The 18,846-nt window shown below is 35.0% G+C and overlaps 1 protein-coding gene across 3 annotated transcripts in view; it reads left to right on the top strand.

Moving 5' to 3' along the window:
• The window catches only part of LOC5569564 (chloride intracellular channel exc-4), a 154,861-nt gene extending 137,228 nt beyond the window's left edge, over nt 1–17,633 (top strand). The window contains exons 3-7 of one of the 3 annotated variants that reach the window (XM_021839562.1): nt 3,344–3,508; nt 5,113–5,355; nt 5,417–5,527; nt 5,865–5,882; nt 16,417–17,633. In XM_021839562.1, the coding sequence (XP_021695254.1) occupies nt 3,344–3,508; nt 5,113–5,355; nt 5,417–5,527; nt 5,865–5,882; nt 16,417–16,497 (618 nt within the window). In that variant the 3' untranslated portion in view covers nt 16,498–17,633. The remainder of the gene's footprint in view (nt 1–3,343; nt 3,509–5,112; nt 5,356–5,416; nt 5,528–5,864; nt 5,883–16,416) is intronic. The other 2 variants (XM_021839568.1, XM_021839557.1) reach the window with 2 other exon arrangements.
• Nucleotides 17,634–18,846: the final 1,213 nt, after the last annotated feature.

Here is an 18,846-nt window from a genome sequence, read left to right as displayed (position 1 = left end):
TCAATCACGGAGTAGCAACTACGAATGGATCCCTTCAATGAGCTTCGACTCGAGCACTCGACACTGAAGAAGTCTGTAAGTCGCAGACGAAATAGGCCTATCTGTCAAGATAAGCAACACATATTAGAGTTTAAAGGTATTTGCTCGCCTTACAAGTGATTTTAGTATTTTATTTTTTTGCAAAAGTGAAGTGTTAAAGTTCAATTTGTAGTGTGATTAATTTGCCATAACGAAGTTCAAAAGATTTTTATATAGGATTGTATACTTGTTTTTAATTATGAATCGTGGTTTACGGCTAACCAGCCGAGTGGAAGTTTAACAACTACCGAAAAGCTAAACATTACATATAATTTGCAATTGGATTAGATGGACAAATCGATGTGAAGATTTGCGAAAAAGTTACACGTCTTCTCTGTGAGAATCGAACTCACGACTCCCCGATCTCTAGTTGGGGCGCGTTACCACTACGCCATGAGAGGACTCATAAACGCAGAAGTTAACCTGAATTCGATTTCAGCTCAATAATCACGTGGTCCTTTTTCGCAAATTATATGTAATGTTTAGCTTTTCGGTAGTTGTTAAACTTCCACTCGGCTGGTTAGCCGTAAACCACGATTCATAATTAAAAACAAGTATTTATCGAGCAACGGACTCATGTTCCGTAACCGGTCGTTTAAGAACGTCGCGACCCATTGGAAGCCCACACAATAGATACCTCAGCCAGCGCAGTTGCTGGCTAGTGTAGTGTGCTATTCCTATACCTAAAAAACAATGCGCTCTCGGGCTAGGCATTGGATATATATAGAAAAGCGTTGTGTTTGGATGGGCATCTAATTCTTCCGAAAGAGGTGCACTTTGCGAAAAAGGACCACGTGATTAATGAGCTGAAATCGAATTCAGGTTAACTTCTGCGTTCATGAGTCCTCTCATGGCGTAGTGGTAACGCGCCCCAACTAGAGATCGGGGAGTCGTGAGTTCGATTCTCACTGAGAAGACGTGTAACTTTTTCGCAAATCTTCACATCAATTTGTCCATCCAATCCAATTGCAAATTATATGTAATGTTTAAATTTTCGGTAGTTGTTAGGATTGTTTGTTAATCATGAGTAATATCATCATCATTATCTATTCTTATGGTGGTAAGCTCCATCGAAGTTAATACGCCAATCGTGTATTATCTTCGATTTTGCTATAGGATAATACGCGATTGGCGTATTAACTTCGATGGAGCTTACCACCATTAGTGTATAACCCATTAGTTACATACTTCAAGTCGTTTAGTGTATCGTTTCGGGCATTTAATCATTAGTTAATGAATGATTAATAATAAACCTAAGATTAATCATAAAAACAATAATTAAATGATATGAGATGCCCAAAACATCTTTAAGTATGCAACGAATGCATCACAGTCTTGAAAATTTATCGGTACACTTATGATTAAACACCACGAGAGGACTCATGGACGCAGAAGTTAACCTGAATTCGATTTCAACTCAATAATCACACACTACTCGCCAACGACTTGTTGGATGAGATTTGTATAATGCGGGCTCACAATAGGTCGCGACGTTCTCAATATAAATACGATAAATGATAATAAAAAAAAAAACTATTATTTTGAAATTGAAAGTTTTGATCAAATTTGATGTCACGTAAAGGTTAATCATAATCACTAATCACACTGAGTTTATCTAAAATTGTAATTTAATCACTGATCATAATCATTAATCATACTTTGGCTCGGTGTAATATAGTAAGAAGGTGATATATTCCGAAAACTGACAGCTACTTGACGACGTCATTCCTATCCATCTCGAACAAATTTGCGAAAAAAATGATCTAGTGGTCCGGAAGGTATATGATACGATAGGAGTGACGTCACATGTTTACAATCAATTTTGATATTTACATCAGTAAAGAGCCTGCCTTGTTAATTTTTATGCCGTGATACTTTGGCTTAATAATCAATCACAATCATTAATCATGACTTCAAAATTTTTAATCATTAATCATGATAAAATTGAATTTAATCATTATTCATTTAATCAATCTTTGCGACCCGTTAATCATTAACGCACTGAAACAAATCATCTGTGAAACAAGTTTTGATGATAAATTTCTTCTGATAATCACGGTAAATTGGAAAACCGTTTAAATACTATTGATTTCCTTTAATTTGATGGATTTATACTTTTATAAAAGCGTACATTAATGAATATTTGCCCTTTACTGGCATAAACCAGATTTGCTGGTATGTCTGAAACATAGTATTTAGAAACTTGCAATTAGAAGACACAGTGTGTTTGTTTGACAAATTGAGACATGAATTTGCGAAAAAAATACGCGTTCTATTGAGACTCGAACTCACGACTCCGTGTACGCTAGACCGGCGCTTTAACCAACTAAGCTACAGAACACCTTATGATTCTGCGGAATAGAAAGCCAAACTGAATCCGAGTACTAACTATAAACACATCTTTTTTCGCAAATCCATGTCTCTTTCGGACTTAGATGCCAAACCCCCAACAATACTATAAAAGCGTAACTTCAAAACGGGCCCACTTTTTTTTTCAAAATTTTGCTCAGACATGCAGGCTTAGTCATAGAAAACGACTGGTGTGCTCCGATTTTACCAATTAAATTTATGATGAGTACATTTTAAACCACTTCGCCCTAGCTACATCTAGTTGAAATAGCTTGGTTGGATCAGCTGCGCTAAAATTAGTGCCGGAATGTTGATGGTGGAGGTGGAGCTGTGGAAGCGCCGGATGCTGCTGTTTGTTTGGAACTACAGATTGTGTTGTGTATTACGTTGCATTATACGTAGACGAAGCTATAGGAAAAAATGTTCTGGTGAGAAACTGGTGCACAATTTTGGAGGCATCTGGCTACGCCAAGTGTTTCTTGCCCATTTTGCTTAGTCAGCAGGTTCATTTCTATTTTCTCCGACTCGCGACGACTCCATGCGAAAGACCGATCAACAGACGCAATCGCCATGTGATGTACGATCTTCTTAAATGGCGAAGCGATAGATCGTCGATGTAAGCAAAAACAGAATCTATATAGCTGGAAGGAAGAACGTGTGGCTATTGAAATGAATAGGTTCTCTCTAAATCGTTCAAGTATCGCCTCGACCTCAATATCCCATTGAAATTGACTGCCTGCCTTGGGAACGTCTACGCCGAAGTAGCAATTATCATAAAGCAGATTTGTTTTATTGCTACTGCTAACTGATTCAATACCATCTGCATCGTATAATGCGTTTTGACATTGCAGCTTCCTTTAAAAACTTGTGCGATTATTTCCGTTCTCCTAATTGGGTTCTATTTTCTTATTTTCAGGTCACGACAGTGGACATGCAAAAACCTCCGCCCGATTTCCGTACCAACTTCGAAGCGACCCACCCGCCGATCCTGATCGATAACGGACTGGCCATCCTGGAGAATGACAAAATCGAGCGACACATCATGAAGTCGGTCCCGGGCGGATACAATCTGTTTGTGCAGGTGGGTTAACTACAGAGACAGGTTTCCGTTGAATGAATTCTTGGTGGATTTCATAGAGTCACCCGAATAGCTGAAACTATCAAATTATAACATGATGTGTTAACTAGTTACGATCATGTTTTGTAACACCGAGTGTTATAAATTAGATGCAGGATGTTGATAAAATAACTATAATTTTGCTCTACAGCATATCACAATTTTGACATATTTTGTTACAAATACCGCTTTGGGTAAAATAAATTAAGGTAAAAACCATATATATTTAATCCTTCTTTGAGTAAGTGTGTTTGAGTCAATTTTTAGAAAATGACAGAAATGAAATAAAAAAGTTCAGTGGCGATTCCCTAGCCTCAAATCTACCTGTTCCACGAATAGAAATTCTTGAGTTTCAGCAACAAATTTGCATCTATTGAGAAGAAAACAAACAATTGGAAACAACGATTCCAATAATTTACTGTTTGCTTTTTAAGCTAATTCTGCCGAATTAATCATTTTTAGATTCGTAGAACGGGTAAAAAGTGAGGTTACGAGTCGCCTCTGAAAAAGTTGTAGGGTACCGTAAAATGGGGCGAATAAAAACACTTTCCGACACGTTTGAATGTGTACAACTTAAACCGAGCGGATAAAAAACAATTTTAATAGCCTTAAATATGGGTCGCGACTATCTTTGCTAAGACCCCAATTGCTGGTAAAAAATAAAAATTATATCGTACAAAGATTTACGAAAATGTTGTATGTTTCTATTCACCCCGCAATGGGGCGAATAGAAACACTGTTCAGTAAATATCAATACTTTTTTTCATTTTAATGAAAAAATAAACACATTTTTAAGCGCATCTAGAAGAAATATCACTTAGTGAAGGAAAAAAATAAAAATTTTAAAATTAAGTTCAATTTTCGATCATTTTTGAAATCAGCAAAAATGGCGGATGTTTCAAGCTATCAAAAATGATTGAGATTTCAATGTTTTCTTCTCAATTTTGTAAGGGATGGTACACAAATTATGTCACGCTAAATTTCAACTTTTTTGACCCCCTCCCCCCCTTTGTCAAGTTTTTTGTATGAGTCCTCCGAAATTTTTGTAAGACTTGTCACGCTTGGCTTGACCCCCTCCCCCCCCTCGGAGCGTGACGTAATTTGTGCATGACCCCTAATGAGAAATGTAGCAAAATTTTTAATTTGAAAATAGTCTAGCGGTACTCTGTTGCTATTAAACTAATGGGAAAAAAAGTATTTCAGTAGGTTTTTAAAGGTTATCATTACATGATATAAACATTTTTAACTGAAGGTCGCTTTGTTTCTATTCGCCCCACTTTTTCTATTCGCCCCGTTTTACGGTAGGTGTACTATGCAATGTTATGGACATAATGGTTCCCTATTTCGCTATACCTGATAATTTGATTATTTTTAAATTTTTAATCATTCTGTGTGTTATAGTACTTTGATATCAAATGAATCTTGACGTTAAAACATTGAAACAAATTCAAAATGTGAAAGTTTTCGAAAAAAACATATATGTCCAAATAGGGAATCACTTCAGCCATAAATGGTACACTTTCCCAATATTGTTTTTCAAAAACCAAGTCTTTCTTTTCTACCAACAGGACAAAGAAGTGGCCACCCTGATCGAGAACCTGTACTCCAAGCTGAAGCTGATGCTGGTCAAGAAGGACGAAAACAAGAACAACGCCCTGCTGGCGCACCTGCGGAAAATCAACGACCACCTGGCGGCGAGGGGCACCCGCTTCCTAACCGGAGACACCATGTGCTGCTTCGATTGCGAGCTGATGCCCCGGCTGCAGCACATCCGCGTCGCGGGAAAGTATTTCGTCGACTTTGAAATACCAGTAAGTGGAAAAGGATGTAATTAAAAAGTCATGAATTTAATTCATTTTATGACAATTTTAGAAACACCTGACGGCCCTTTGGCGGTATATGTACCACATGTACCAACTGGATGCCTTCACGCAGTCGTGTCCCGCCGATCAGGACATCATCAACCACTACAAACTACAGCAGGTGAGTCTGATTTGCAATCGAATCATCCAATCGGTACTTTTTACTCTTAAGTGGTTAATAACATTCGAGTTTAAGTTGCCCCATTGCATAAACAGTTTAAATTTTAAGTTGTAAGTAACTATCCGTTACTAGAATCTCCAACATCAACCATCATCACCCTACCGGAGAGGACGGATACCTACCTTAACTCAGACATTAACCCACTCGTTTTGATTTATTTTCATTTTTCCCATCACACTCATGATCGAAAAAAAAAACCATTGAAACATTACGTTCTGGGATCCATTCTGTGTGCTACTTCCTTTCATAACGCGCGATTCATAATCGCAATAAACAGGCAAAAGGTGACATTAAGGTACGTCCCCAGCTTAGAGCGAAATTCGAAATGGCGTCTCTCTTAGTGTTTGTCTATGCTTTTACACCTCTGCTCTCTGCTTACGTAACACGTCAGGTTTTATCATGGGTTTATGACTGACTTGTATCCAAAAAAGGGTCTATAAAACCGTAATAAAACCACAATTGTTACTTAGAGTGATCTGCTATCGTTTACTATTGCACCGTGTCTTTTTCAGTGTCACTTTTCTGTCTATCGGTGTGCTTGTGTGTCGAATATGGTTTTGTTAGATTAGTTGGCTATCTATGTTGGAAGTCAATCTTATTCTTCTAATTTTTCGCACTGTACAATACGGGTGTTCTTACGCTACAATTCAAACTATACAAATCTTCTATGTGACCGTCAATTAACAGGTAAAGGGGCTACCCCGTTTGGCATAAAGCCATTTGACATAAAGCCATTTGGCATAAAGCCATTTGGCATAATGGACGTTTGGCATAAAAAAAAAAGAAATTAGAAAAAAATAATAGTGCTACTTAAAAGAAAATCTTGTGATCAAAAGAAGGAAAAATCGTCGATGAAAATGTTAGTAGTTATACTACCAACGTAGAAAAGAAGGCAAAATTGTCAGTGAAAATGTTATAATGTAGTAGTTACAATGCGAACCGCTAGTTTAACAACGTAATTAGAAAGGACAGCCTATGATCAGAAGAAGGAAAATCACATGTGAGAATGTTAGCAATGATAGTGCCAAAAACATACTCAGTTTTCAATGTTTATGCCAAACGTCCAATATGCCAAATAACTATTATGCCAAATTATTTTATGCCAAACGGCTTTATGCCAAACGGCTTTATGTCAAATGGCTTTATGCCAAATGACGTCTCCCCAAAGGTAAATCATAAAACAAAGCCCAGATATCATGAATACTCCAAGTTTCCTCTCAAAAATAGCCAGTTGACTTACTCATTCCAGAATTCAGTCGAATTCGGTGGTTCGCAATATATTCGCCTTAAATTTCAACTGCAAATATTGACTCCCTGTATCTCTGCGAGATTTCTTTTCGCGCTTCGAGTCACTTCCCCGGTGCGCCGTATCTAGTAGCGTATTTTTCCTACTTTGTTTGAGATCAAATGTTTGTTTTTCTTGCGCTCAAAAAATAAAAACGCGATGCGCAAACATTACTCCCACTAATTCTCTTCTTTTCGGGTTTGATGATTCAATCGCTCTCCACTGGGACTATCTCTAGTTTTTTTTTTTGCTTGCAGAATACGTTATCGTATGATTACGGAGAATTGTGTGAACAATCCTGAAACAGTTTCTAGTCGATCATAATCAAGTGTAAATTTATGACGGAATAATAATTGAGGGTTTTATGCTTAACTCTTAACTGTGTATTTGCACGTCATTGAATCTAAGTGGGTCGATTTGGTCACCCTAAGGAAGAGTAGAATAATTAGGATGTATGTTGTAGTCTTGTACAGTCAACTCTCGATATTAAAGGGACCATCGAGGTAGGGAAGTATCGAATTTCAAAGAAGAGATCTTAGAGTTTTTCCCAAGACTTTATTCAAGAAGAATTACAACCGCTAACAAAACTTTACTTCCGCTAATGGCTTCAACGTAAAATTAAAGGCTCGGATTCAAACAAGAATCGAAATTGTTCAATTCTCGCGTTCAGTATCAAAGGGCGTAAATGCAACGATCGATTTTTTTTCATCGATTTTCTCTTTAGCATATAACTTGGTAGGGCGAATGTTTCAGATTACTATCTTAGATTTAATAGAAACTACTTTTCGGGAGATTTTATATAAAATGTAGTACTGAAAAGTTTTGTAGTTTTAAAACTACCATTCTGGCCGTTTGGTTAAATCACCAGGTTATCCACGTATAACGTCACGAAAAGCATCTTATTCTTTTGAACTAAGCAACTTCACCATAATCTTCGCAATGCATGCCGAATTCTGGCAGCACATCGTCCTGTGTTGCATACCATTCCAGTCAGGGAGCCACGTGGAATAAGGTTGGTGACATAATAACATTTGGCATAATAAACTTTTGGCATTGTAGTCTTTTGGCATAAACATTTAAAAGAAGTTTAATACCTTCCCGGGTAGAGGAGAATAGCAAAAGAATAACAAAATATACCATTAAAATAGAATGTTTTAATAGCAAAATTTGTTCTTTGTTTGTTTGAAATAAGAGATAAAATAAGAAAAATAATAACTAAATTTGTATGGCATAAAAACTAAATAATATCAATAAATAAGCTATTCACGCGTAGATCAAAACAACGGTAATTTTAGTTCCTTGAATTTAATATCTAATTTTAGCATTATTGAAAAATAAACTTCTCGATTTCCTGCTAAAAAACTTTTGCTTTTTGAATCTTTAATGAATATCATACGAATAGTAAAATAAGCTATTATGGCAACATTTGATATTGGTTTGTTCTCATGAATTATTTAAATAATGTTTTCAAATATCAAAATAATGACATGTTTTACTATAATGATGATGTTTGCTATTCTTTAGATATTAAATGTTTTTATTATTTTTGCACATAATAACAAGTTTTACCATGATAGTACATTTTGTTATTGATTAGTTATTACAATTTTATGCTAATTTTGTGTATTTCTCACGGAATTCGTGGGTAAACGAATATTTGAGGATACATAAGAACTCATTGGAGTTCACGCCTTTAGATCCACGAGCGTAACTATTGATCGTAAAATGAGATCTTGTTTATTAATCTTCTAAGAATTACTTGTGTACATTATATTCGTTTGCTGCATGTGCTTGTTGAGTCGAAGGCCTTGAGTACAGCAGTTTTTGGATGACCTTAATCAATCGATGAACTCGACATGCACTATTGAGTCTATTGGGTGTTAATTTTATTAATTGAGCTTAAATTGTTCACTGTTTGTGCGTATAAATCTGAAGCTCTACATTAAAATTTATTTGGCTTTATTTTTGCACAGTTATTTGATCCTGCGTAAGTTTGAAATACTTTGATAAAGCTTCCAGGATGATTATATTTCTACCAGATTTTTCCATCATTTCTTTGTCAATTGTTCTTTCGACTTGCATTTGTGGTGATTGGTATCCTGCTTGCTAAAATATATAAATATTTCATCAGGGATTTTCTGTGTTTCAATATCGGCTGTTTAAAAGTCAAAAGTGTTTCACAGAAGAATACTATTTCCATTCGAAAGTTCGATAATAATCTATTGAAGCTAATCGATTTTTCAAGGTCTACATACTACTTTTATCACTTTTCATAATATGAATCTCAATACTTTCCGCATATCGTCAAGTCTATGGAACCTTTTGGTATTAGCAGAATTTGGGGCAAGTAGGCCATAGGGGCAAGTGTGCCACCCCTGATTTTTATAAAAACTACAAAATATATTTTTTCTTTGAGCTTAACAATATGTTCCCTTATAGTTCATAATACAGTGATCAAAATATGACAAAAATTGCTCTATTTTTCACGTATTTACATCAACTTTTGTAAAACAATAATATTTCAGTGAATTTTTATAAGATTTCGTTGATTTTAAATAGCATGGTGAGAAGAGGTAAATTAATAACAGTTTTTTTTTTCAAACGTACTGTACATCGTGAAGCTATATAAATGTGTAAGTTATTGTGGCATTTGAACGAAAAAAAAATTAGTTTTACATACGAAATCCATTTTGGTTGCAATTTATACTTTTTGGGGCAAGTATGCCACTTATTTCGTAAACAAAAATGGTTGTAGTGAAATTCATAAATATGTAAACATCATCAACAAAATCATAATGATGAACCAAAATGTGGCACCTGTAGTGGTTTCTGAAGTGTAGAAGAGGAATAGCGAACATTTTTGCTCCCAAAGTGATTTTTTCTTACCGTTATTTAGTGCTGATCTAGTGTAATATTACACAGATCCCCCGTAATAAAATGGTACCATCAGTGCACCAGTATCCGCTCATGCCCCTATTTTCGCTCACTAGTTTTAAGATTGATTTTTCGTGTCAAAAACCAACATTTTCCGCACGTATACATTCTAGCAACTTTTAAATGAAGCCGTCTGACATTATTTTCATTTGATAAAGAGTGATTCCAAGCAACAGCACCAAAATTTGGTAAATTTTTTAATTCATTTTTTTCTATTGAGCTGAAACTTTGCACAGTTTTCCAGTTCCATTAAATCGTCATTTTCCGATATCAAATCTTCAAGTTGAGTCACGACTAACTTTTCAAAAGGGTGTATGTGAAAATGGTTCAAAAATATTCAAAAAGCTGCACAGCAAAAACGGTTCATTTGATTGTTAGACAACTAAAGAAACAAAGTTAGACAACTAAATAAAGATTCCAAAAAAATACACACAGTAAAAAAAAAATTTTTTTGCATTAAAAAACATAATTTTTGACACAAAAACTCAAATATCTCAAAACCCTATCGGAATACCAACGTAATTTTTTGAGGGAAAACGGTCCATTATATTAGCTATCTACCATAAAAATTTGGTGATGGTAAACCAATAAACAAAAAAGTTATGACATTTCAAACATGTCACAATTTTCACATTTAGTAGAAAATTTTTTTTTTTTCGGTGTAAATTATTACGGGAACCGCAGTTTGTTGCTGATTTTATTGTTAAGGGCCTTGCGTGAATTAAACAAGTCGTTTTCATGTATTCATTAGTATTATGTATATTATATGTATAAATATTATGTATATGTATAAATATTATATGTATATGTACACTCCCGTGCATAAGTTTGGGTTCACCCCCTAAAAAACATGCAAAAGTGTTCTGTCCATATCTCTGTGATTACACGTCCAATTGAAACTCTCTAAGTCGCATTCGAAAGGCAAAGAGTTATTCTTACTTCGTATGTATTTTTCCAAAAACATTCTTTGAACTTTGTATACTAAATTTCTACTTAAAGTTATGACATTTTTCAAAAAACACACTGAAAAATCATATTTAATTTCCTCAGGATTGGGTCGACCAAAATTTTCAATCAAAGTGTCATTAGAATCGTAAACTTATATTCTTCGAAGAAACGCTACGAAATTTTGGCGGAAAAATCTGAAAAGTATTCAAAATCAATGAAACAGTCAGTCAAGTCATCGTGCAAAAGTTTGGGTTCACCCCTCAGTATGGTGTATCGTGCAAAAGTTTGGGTTCACCTAAACTGACTTAAATCTGTGAAATCTCAAACCAATCATGTACACGCCATTATTTGCGCTCAATAAAGCTTTAAACTATTAAAATCGGTTGAAAAATGGCAGAGATATTGACAAAAATGATGTGCGTGCGGCTCAGGTGAACCCAAACTTTTGCACGATTTGCATCATACTGAGGGGTGAACCCAAACTTTTGCACGATGACTTGACTGACTGTTTAATTGATTTTGAATACTTTCCAGATTTTTCCGCCTAAATTTCGTGGGGTCTCTTCAAAGAATATAAGATTACGATTCTAATGACACTTTGATTTAAAATTTTGGTCGACCCAATGCTGAGGAAGTTCAATATGATTTTTCAGTGTGTTTTTTGAAAAATGTCACAACTTTAAGTAAAAAATTAATATACAAAATTCAAAAAATGTTTTTTGAAAAATACATACGAAGTAAGAATAACTCTTTGCCTTTCGAATGCGGCTTAAAGAGTTTCAATTGGACGTGTAATCACAGAGATATGGACAGAACACTTTTGTATGTTTTTGAGGGGGTGAACCCAAACTTTTGCACGGGAGTGTATATATGTATAAATTAAAATGAATTAACAGATTACACGAAAATATTTTTTTTTTACCAGGTTATTTTTTTTAGAGTATGATCGATGAGTTTCTAAATGTTATATATAAACATTAAAAGTTTTGGATTTTGGTATGCGTTATGAGATCATGAAAACATTTTATTAATACTTATTTATTTATTTATTGTTATTCAATTTTTTACAATATCGAACACTTTTGCATCATTATCAGTACAGTTCGAGTATAGTTTTGCTTTAATTTTATTTTCTGACAATGGAATGAAACAGTGAAATTTTTGGGTTCCTTGGATCGTTTTCGCGTTATTATATTGCTCGCTGAGCTCTGATGCCGTTAATTCGTACTCTTCAGTAGTAGTAAAACAAAATGATAATTTTGTTAAATCTTCTTCTTTTCTGCGATTCGCCCAATCAAATAGTTCTTTTGCAGTTTTAATTGGATACTCACGTTCTTTGGCTAAACTTGCTCTTGTGGCCATGCGCTTTATGGTTCACACAAAAGACTACCAGTTAACATTTTAATATCCTTTGATAAATTGATTCTTTTCAAACTATGTAAGATTAGGTTAATATTTTCGTGTGTTGTGCACACACAAACATTATATGTTCCTGAATTGGATAGAAGTTTGCATTGCCTTGGACGAAGGCTTGCAAATGAGGAAAAACCTACCTTAATATTTTCGTTAATTTCCTTGAAGCGTGTATACGCTTCTTTCAAAGTAGTCATCATTAATCGTTTTTGGATTGCTTGACGCTTTCCATCTTTTTTTACAGATACATAATCTTTTTGGCCAGGCATAGCTCTACTTACTTCATCGTCTTCAAAATATTGAATTATTTTTTCTTTTGTCTCATCTGTTAATGAAGTACTCGATCTAGCATTTTTGGTTGCAAGACAGTTATTTTTGAATTGTTTTGCCTCTTTTGCTGTATTTCTATTGGTTTTGAACTCATCAATGGCGTCTTGAATAGACCAAGAGCTTGGCAGCATCGACAAAATCAATAATTTTTCTTTCCTTGTCGTGGCTAGATTCGAGAACCTTTCCTTCATATTCATAATTACCTCATCGTAGTCTGTATTTTCCACATCCTCAGGTCCTAATTTGAAGAGGTTTCTTCGTACAGCTTCGTTGATTTCACGGTATTTTTTCTCGGGATAATTGACGTAACCCATCTTCGTCCATTTAATCGGAGTCACTTTCATTCCAGCTATCCCTTCGTTGAAGCGTTCGATGTTGACCTTCTGGATGCACTCATCTTCTGATTGATTTGTTGAAACAGATGTCGCTGATGGTACCGTGGCAAGACTATCTGCACTTGGTACTTCTGGTAACTCCTCAGTTGTTGTCGGTGCATCTAGTAATTCCTCAGTTGTTGTTGTTTTCGAACTTCCTGCAACCTGATCCACTGATGATGTACAGATTGCCCGTTTGTCAACGTTTAAACGGCAGGACGTACAAATGCGTAAATTTGTATTCAATGTAGACATTGGAGCATAACCAGCCGCTTTCAGTTTATCTATGGTGCTTTCGGTGAGATTTCGTAGCTCTTTCGAACACTTTTTTTCTGCAAACGGCCTGCAACAGTTGAGAAAGCGACTACTCATGTTGCTCGTTAGATTTTAATAAACAAAATCACTTTTAAGTTTTTACTGACTAGTTTGGTGTCGTTTGCTTGACTGAAGAAAAATTTTACAATTAAATCTTTTATAACCATACTGCCCATAAAGGCATAACTGTCCCATATTGAATTAGTAGGCATTGAGAAAATAGCGCTCAAAGTTTGAGTTTTTTTCTTTTCATACAAATGTTCATAATTTTCTAGTGCATTTATACATGCAATATTCATTTAACACAATCGCACAGATAACTCATTTTGCTTATATTGATCAGCAAAAAATATAAACTTCAACACAATTTACGTTTTGCAGTTGCTATTTGAGTCAAAAGTTTATATGAAGACTGTTATGCCTTTATTTTTCAATATGGGACTGCACCAACTTCATATTTTTCCACAAAATTTTCAAACAAACCGTGTTGATTTTCATATGCATAGTTATCTATATATTAAAATATGGATGTTGCGATGAAAAAAGGTGTTGGTTCGAAAATCCATATGGGACAGTTATGCTTTTATGGGCAGCATAGTGGTAGTATATTTTTAGCTTTTTCGTGAGTATGTTCATGGTATGTACCTATCATGTTTTTGATGTTGTTGAAGTTACTCGCTTTCTCCCAAATATGATTAACAAAGTCGATTCTCTACCAAGGCGGGTCTATACCCAGGTGTAATCAGACTTTAACTTTGTGGAGAAAACCGACCTGCTTTACGTATACTATATCACCTGGGTATAGACCCGCCTTGTTCTCTACGAGGTAAACTTTTTGCAGGTAAACTAGTCGTATACCTGTATAGAAAACTTTTTTTGTAGCTTTTGTCTTTAATATAAGATTTCTTATAGGTTTCTTTTATCAAAAGGTTTCAACACTATTGAGAGAATTTTTCTTCAGTTACGTACAATAAAAAATATGACACTATCAAGACTTTAGATCACAACACTGGATCGCGTCTAACTTTCTAATAGATGCTATAATAGTTATGAATAATTAAATAAAATATCATGAGAACAACTTGTTAACCTCATGTAGTACCCTTAACAAAAAAATCAGCAACAAACTGCGGTCCTAAAAAAAATTAACAATGAAAAAAAAAAAAATTTTTTTTTTCACTAAGTGTCAAATTTGTGAAATATTTGAAATGTCATAACTTTTTTGTTTATTGGCTTACCATCACCAAATTTTTATGGTAGATAGCTAATATAATGGACCGTTTTCCCTCAAAAAATTACGTTGGTATTCCGATAGGGTTTTGAGATATTTGAGTTTTTGTGACAAAAATGATGTTTTTTAATGCAAAAAAAAAAAAAAATTTTACTGTGTGTATTTTTTTTGGAATCTTTATTTAGTTGTCTAACTTTGTTTCTTTAGTTGTCTAACAATCGAACGAACCGTTTTTGCTGTGCAGCTTTTTGAATATTTTTGAACCATTTTCACATACACCCTTTTGAAAAGTTAGTCGTGACTCAACTTGAAGATTTGATATCGGAAAATGACGATTTAGATGGAACTGAAAAACTGTGCAAAGTTTCAGATATTTTTGAAATGGTCGATCAGAATCGACTTGCATGCCTCCGTGGAATCCCTCTAAAATAATTCTCTATATGAAAACACAAGACCTCGTGAGCGGTTATTGGCACACTAGGTATTTTTGTGCTCATGCAAAAAATTAAACAATACAGCCTTCTTTATTGCTGTAGTAGCTATGGTTTGACCCTAAAAAATATCAGGATATATAACGAAATCCGAAATAATACATTTTTTAGTAAGTTCGTCACGAAATCTGTTTAACGTGAGCGGAAATAGGAACACTTAGATGCAGTAACAAATGCAATTAAATATTTTTTTATGAAAGTTTTTCAAATTCTTTTTTTTTTCCGCTGATTACCAATACTTGGAGCTACATTGTGACATAAAAATAGTATTGATCGACACAATAGTTATTTTTAAATAAACATTTGAACATATAACTTCCCGTAAATGAGCGGAATCTGGTGCACTGATGGTAATTCATATATCGTATTGAATGGAAACATAAATGACGGTAAACTTTAAAATAGTCCAAACAACAACGCTTTAAATGGACTCTTGAGTGTGCCGCCCGATCAAGAAGTCCTCGGGGAGTTGTGAGAACATTCTTTTTTGACGGAATTTTACTCTGTTGTGTTTAGTGCTGCATCTTCCTCTCTCATTTTTCGTTACCTTACCTGCTTAGCATGTTTTCGCCCTCTCGCAAAGAGGCAAAGGCAGCACGCTGCTCTAGAGTATGTCATCGAACTCTGATGATGTTGATGAGTATTATTAAGCTTGAATAGATGTTCAATAGTATTTATCGGCGACGATTCTTCAATACGTTCCAAAACAAATTGAATTCACTTTAACTTTACACGATCATGTAAAATTCGAGCATTTTTATGCAGTAACACTACATGAATTTGGTTTATATTTACAGTAGTATACTGTTTACACTGCATTGATATTTAATTTTTGGTTTCTGTGTATAGAAACTTCCGTCCAAGCATATACTATTCGGAAATTATGACCATTTTTGTTATTATTGTTTTTCCTTTACGTGTTTATCAACTTCGCCTTGTCAATAGATTTTCATTGAATAACATTTTCACAAGTGTCGGATTGTTTCGCAGTCTTCGGCAATATTCTTCATCGTAAAAATACCTTTCGATTTGTCTTTGCAAAGGTAAGTTTTCCCATAGTAAATCCATTACGAAATTTGAACGACGGGTGCTAAAATATATTTTCACCTATCGAACTGAAAATTAGCACAGTTGTTATGGTATCATTCCACCCATTACATTAATTTCCTATATCATCCTAATTTAGTAAAACTAAATTAATTCTCGTCTTTACTTAGTTGTGGACAAACGTGTTACTTTTTATTTAATATAGATACTAGAAGGATTCAATTAATTGAGAATATCAATTTTCTTTCATTAGGGTCTTTATCTGCACGTCTTCGCTTTTATTCGTTCATTTTCTTTTAACATTACACATCTTCATCACTTTTCATCTACGATGCATTTCAGTGTTTTTCATGCAAGCTTCTTTTAATAGTAGATGTCCATTCGTTTGTAAGCGTATAGCGTATAATACATAATTTGAGTTATTCTTCTCTAAAATCTGTAAATCTATCCTGCCTCAATAGATGCTGAAAATGAAGAAACACGAGGAACTGGAAACGCCAACATTTACCACATCGATCCCGATCGACTTGAATGACCACTAGAGAGGGATAGACAGAGTATGTGAATTCCAACCAGGGAATTTGGCAACCATTATTATAAAACAAACAGTAGACCTACACTATATGTCAGGAACAGAGGAGAATTTGCAATACATACAAACACACACATACAGATTTTGATAACGATTTACATAGAACAACCCATTTTTCTGATAACAAAAAACAGACACACAATCTAACATAATGGAAACAATTCATCGAGGAGAGATAACCGACAGGTGTTTGGCAGCAGTGCTGCCAACCGAACGCGCCTTCGCCTTGAATGTACTATTAACTGCTACAAAATGGTGAATCCTATACATATAAATATAAACCGCATCCCTTAGGGTACAATTGAATTGATTGTAGAATTTTGTTTTGCTTCGCGACGGCCATCATCATCGTCAGTGGAAACACTGATTCGGTAACGGTATAACAAAAAAATGAGTGAATTACTACTCGGAGATGAGGAACCAGAACAACAACAAATGTAAAGTTTAATTCTAAGTAGAGCTTAACACTGTGAAGAGCAGAGAATTCGTTGTTAATTGTATCGTTTTTTGTAATTTTCCTATTTTAATGAAACAAAAAAAAAAAAAGCCTTAAGTTGTAACGGATGATTTATCGAGAGAAAAGACACACGAGCGGCTTTTAGCAAAGTGCGATACGAAAAAAAATATTGAAGTTTACCATTGAGTAAGAAGAAATACGAAAAGTTCATCAATGTTTTATAATTGTTTTTAAATCGCTTTCGATGTACGGTAGTAGATGTAGTAGTAGTGACCGCAAAGTAGTGTAAAAATCTTTTATCAAAGAATGCCTTATTATGTTCTAAAATTGGTACAAATTCTAGCTTTGTTTTGCTTCGCGTCAGGCAACACTTTCCATTGCGAATTTCAAATCCAAATTAGCCTACAGTTATCAACGAATCAACAGCAACAGCTCAGTGACACTGAAATCATACAGAGAATAAAAAATGAATTTTAAGAAGTTAGTTTGCTAAGCAGAGTTCAATCAAAATAGGACAACCTTCGCAGTCGTGTTGTACATAAAGAAGTGAATGAATAAGCAATTATCGATGTTAGTGAAACATTTTTAAACGCTTCGTAGAACTATATTTGTTCCGCTTTCTTGAAACTTGCACGAATGAATTAAAAAATAAAAGGGAGGAAAGCCTACTGCGTTAGAAACAGTTATTCGCGCGTGCGAGTTTAAACAACCGATAGAAAAGTAATGACTTTTTTGTTGTGAATTATTTACTTCAACTTGTTTTATATTTGCCAGAAAGAAGTAGACGGAGAAGCAGCAGAAATTAGGAAGAACCGTAGTTGTAATAAAGGTCTTAATCTTTTCCGACATTAATGCGAAATTGGTTTTGTTATGAGTTAGGTGATAATATCACGTTCCATTCAATATCAGTTAGGAACAATTTTAGAAGAAATAGCTGTAGTGTGAGAGCTTCCGAGCTGTTACTATTAATTGGTCCAATACTTTCAAGGCGACAAATTTTGTAAGATTGATCTAGTGATTTGCGCAACTGTGTGAAGATTTTATTAGAACTTTCCCAATTCGTTGGAACTCCACCGGGACTACGACAAGGTGATGGGATTTCTTGCCCATTGTACAATATTGCACTAAAGTGTTTGGCCGAAGCAAGATTTTTCACAGATCCAGTCGATTTGTTTGCTTCGGATGATATGAACATTGTTGCTCGTAAGTCGAGTCCTGTTAACCCTTCAGCGAAACAACAACGAAACAACGATTTGCGGTAGCAGCTACAGTTGTTTTCATTACTAAAGAGTGGACACTTGTGAGGTCTTGAAGAACCTGAACTTCTGTTGCACAAGGTACCAAAACTAGGAATTTGTCGATTTCATCGAACAACATAACCATAATCACTTGCACTTCAAGCCGGAAGTGAACGTTTATCCGATGCCAACATCTAGCTAGGATTGACCGATGTGAACGACCGACGAACAAAGAGTTGCTATCGACTTGTAGACAAACATCAACTGTCACTTGCTCCCGAGTTTTCCATCGAAGTTCTTCAAAGTAGGAGTCGAGTTGAGCACTACAGCAGCCCCGATTTTTTATGGAAAATCTGACATGTATGGAATTTCAAAACCTACAGCAGTCCCAATGCTACAATGCTGGACCCATAAAAGGCCGAATCATGGAAGCAACAGAATTTAGAATTGCTGCGGATATCGGGAATTGTTTCGCAAATGTTCATCGGCTAGTATGCCGTTATGCTAGTTGGACATAGTCGGTATGCTTCTGGTAAAGGTAATCCCAAACAGGCTAACTAACTAGGCACAGGGAGAATGAGTACGAGCAGTCGGATATGACGTT

Source organism: Aedes aegypti, chromosome 1 (genome assembly GCF_002204515.2).
Source record: "Aedes aegypti strain LVP_AGWG chromosome 1, AaegL5.0 Primary Assembly, whole genome shotgun sequence".
In the NCBI taxonomy this organism is placed as follows: domain Eukaryota; kingdom Metazoa; phylum Arthropoda; class Insecta; order Diptera; family Culicidae; genus Aedes; species Aedes aegypti.
Note: the sequence above shows the minus strand (reverse complement) of the source record. Positions and strands in the feature narration are given on the sequence as shown.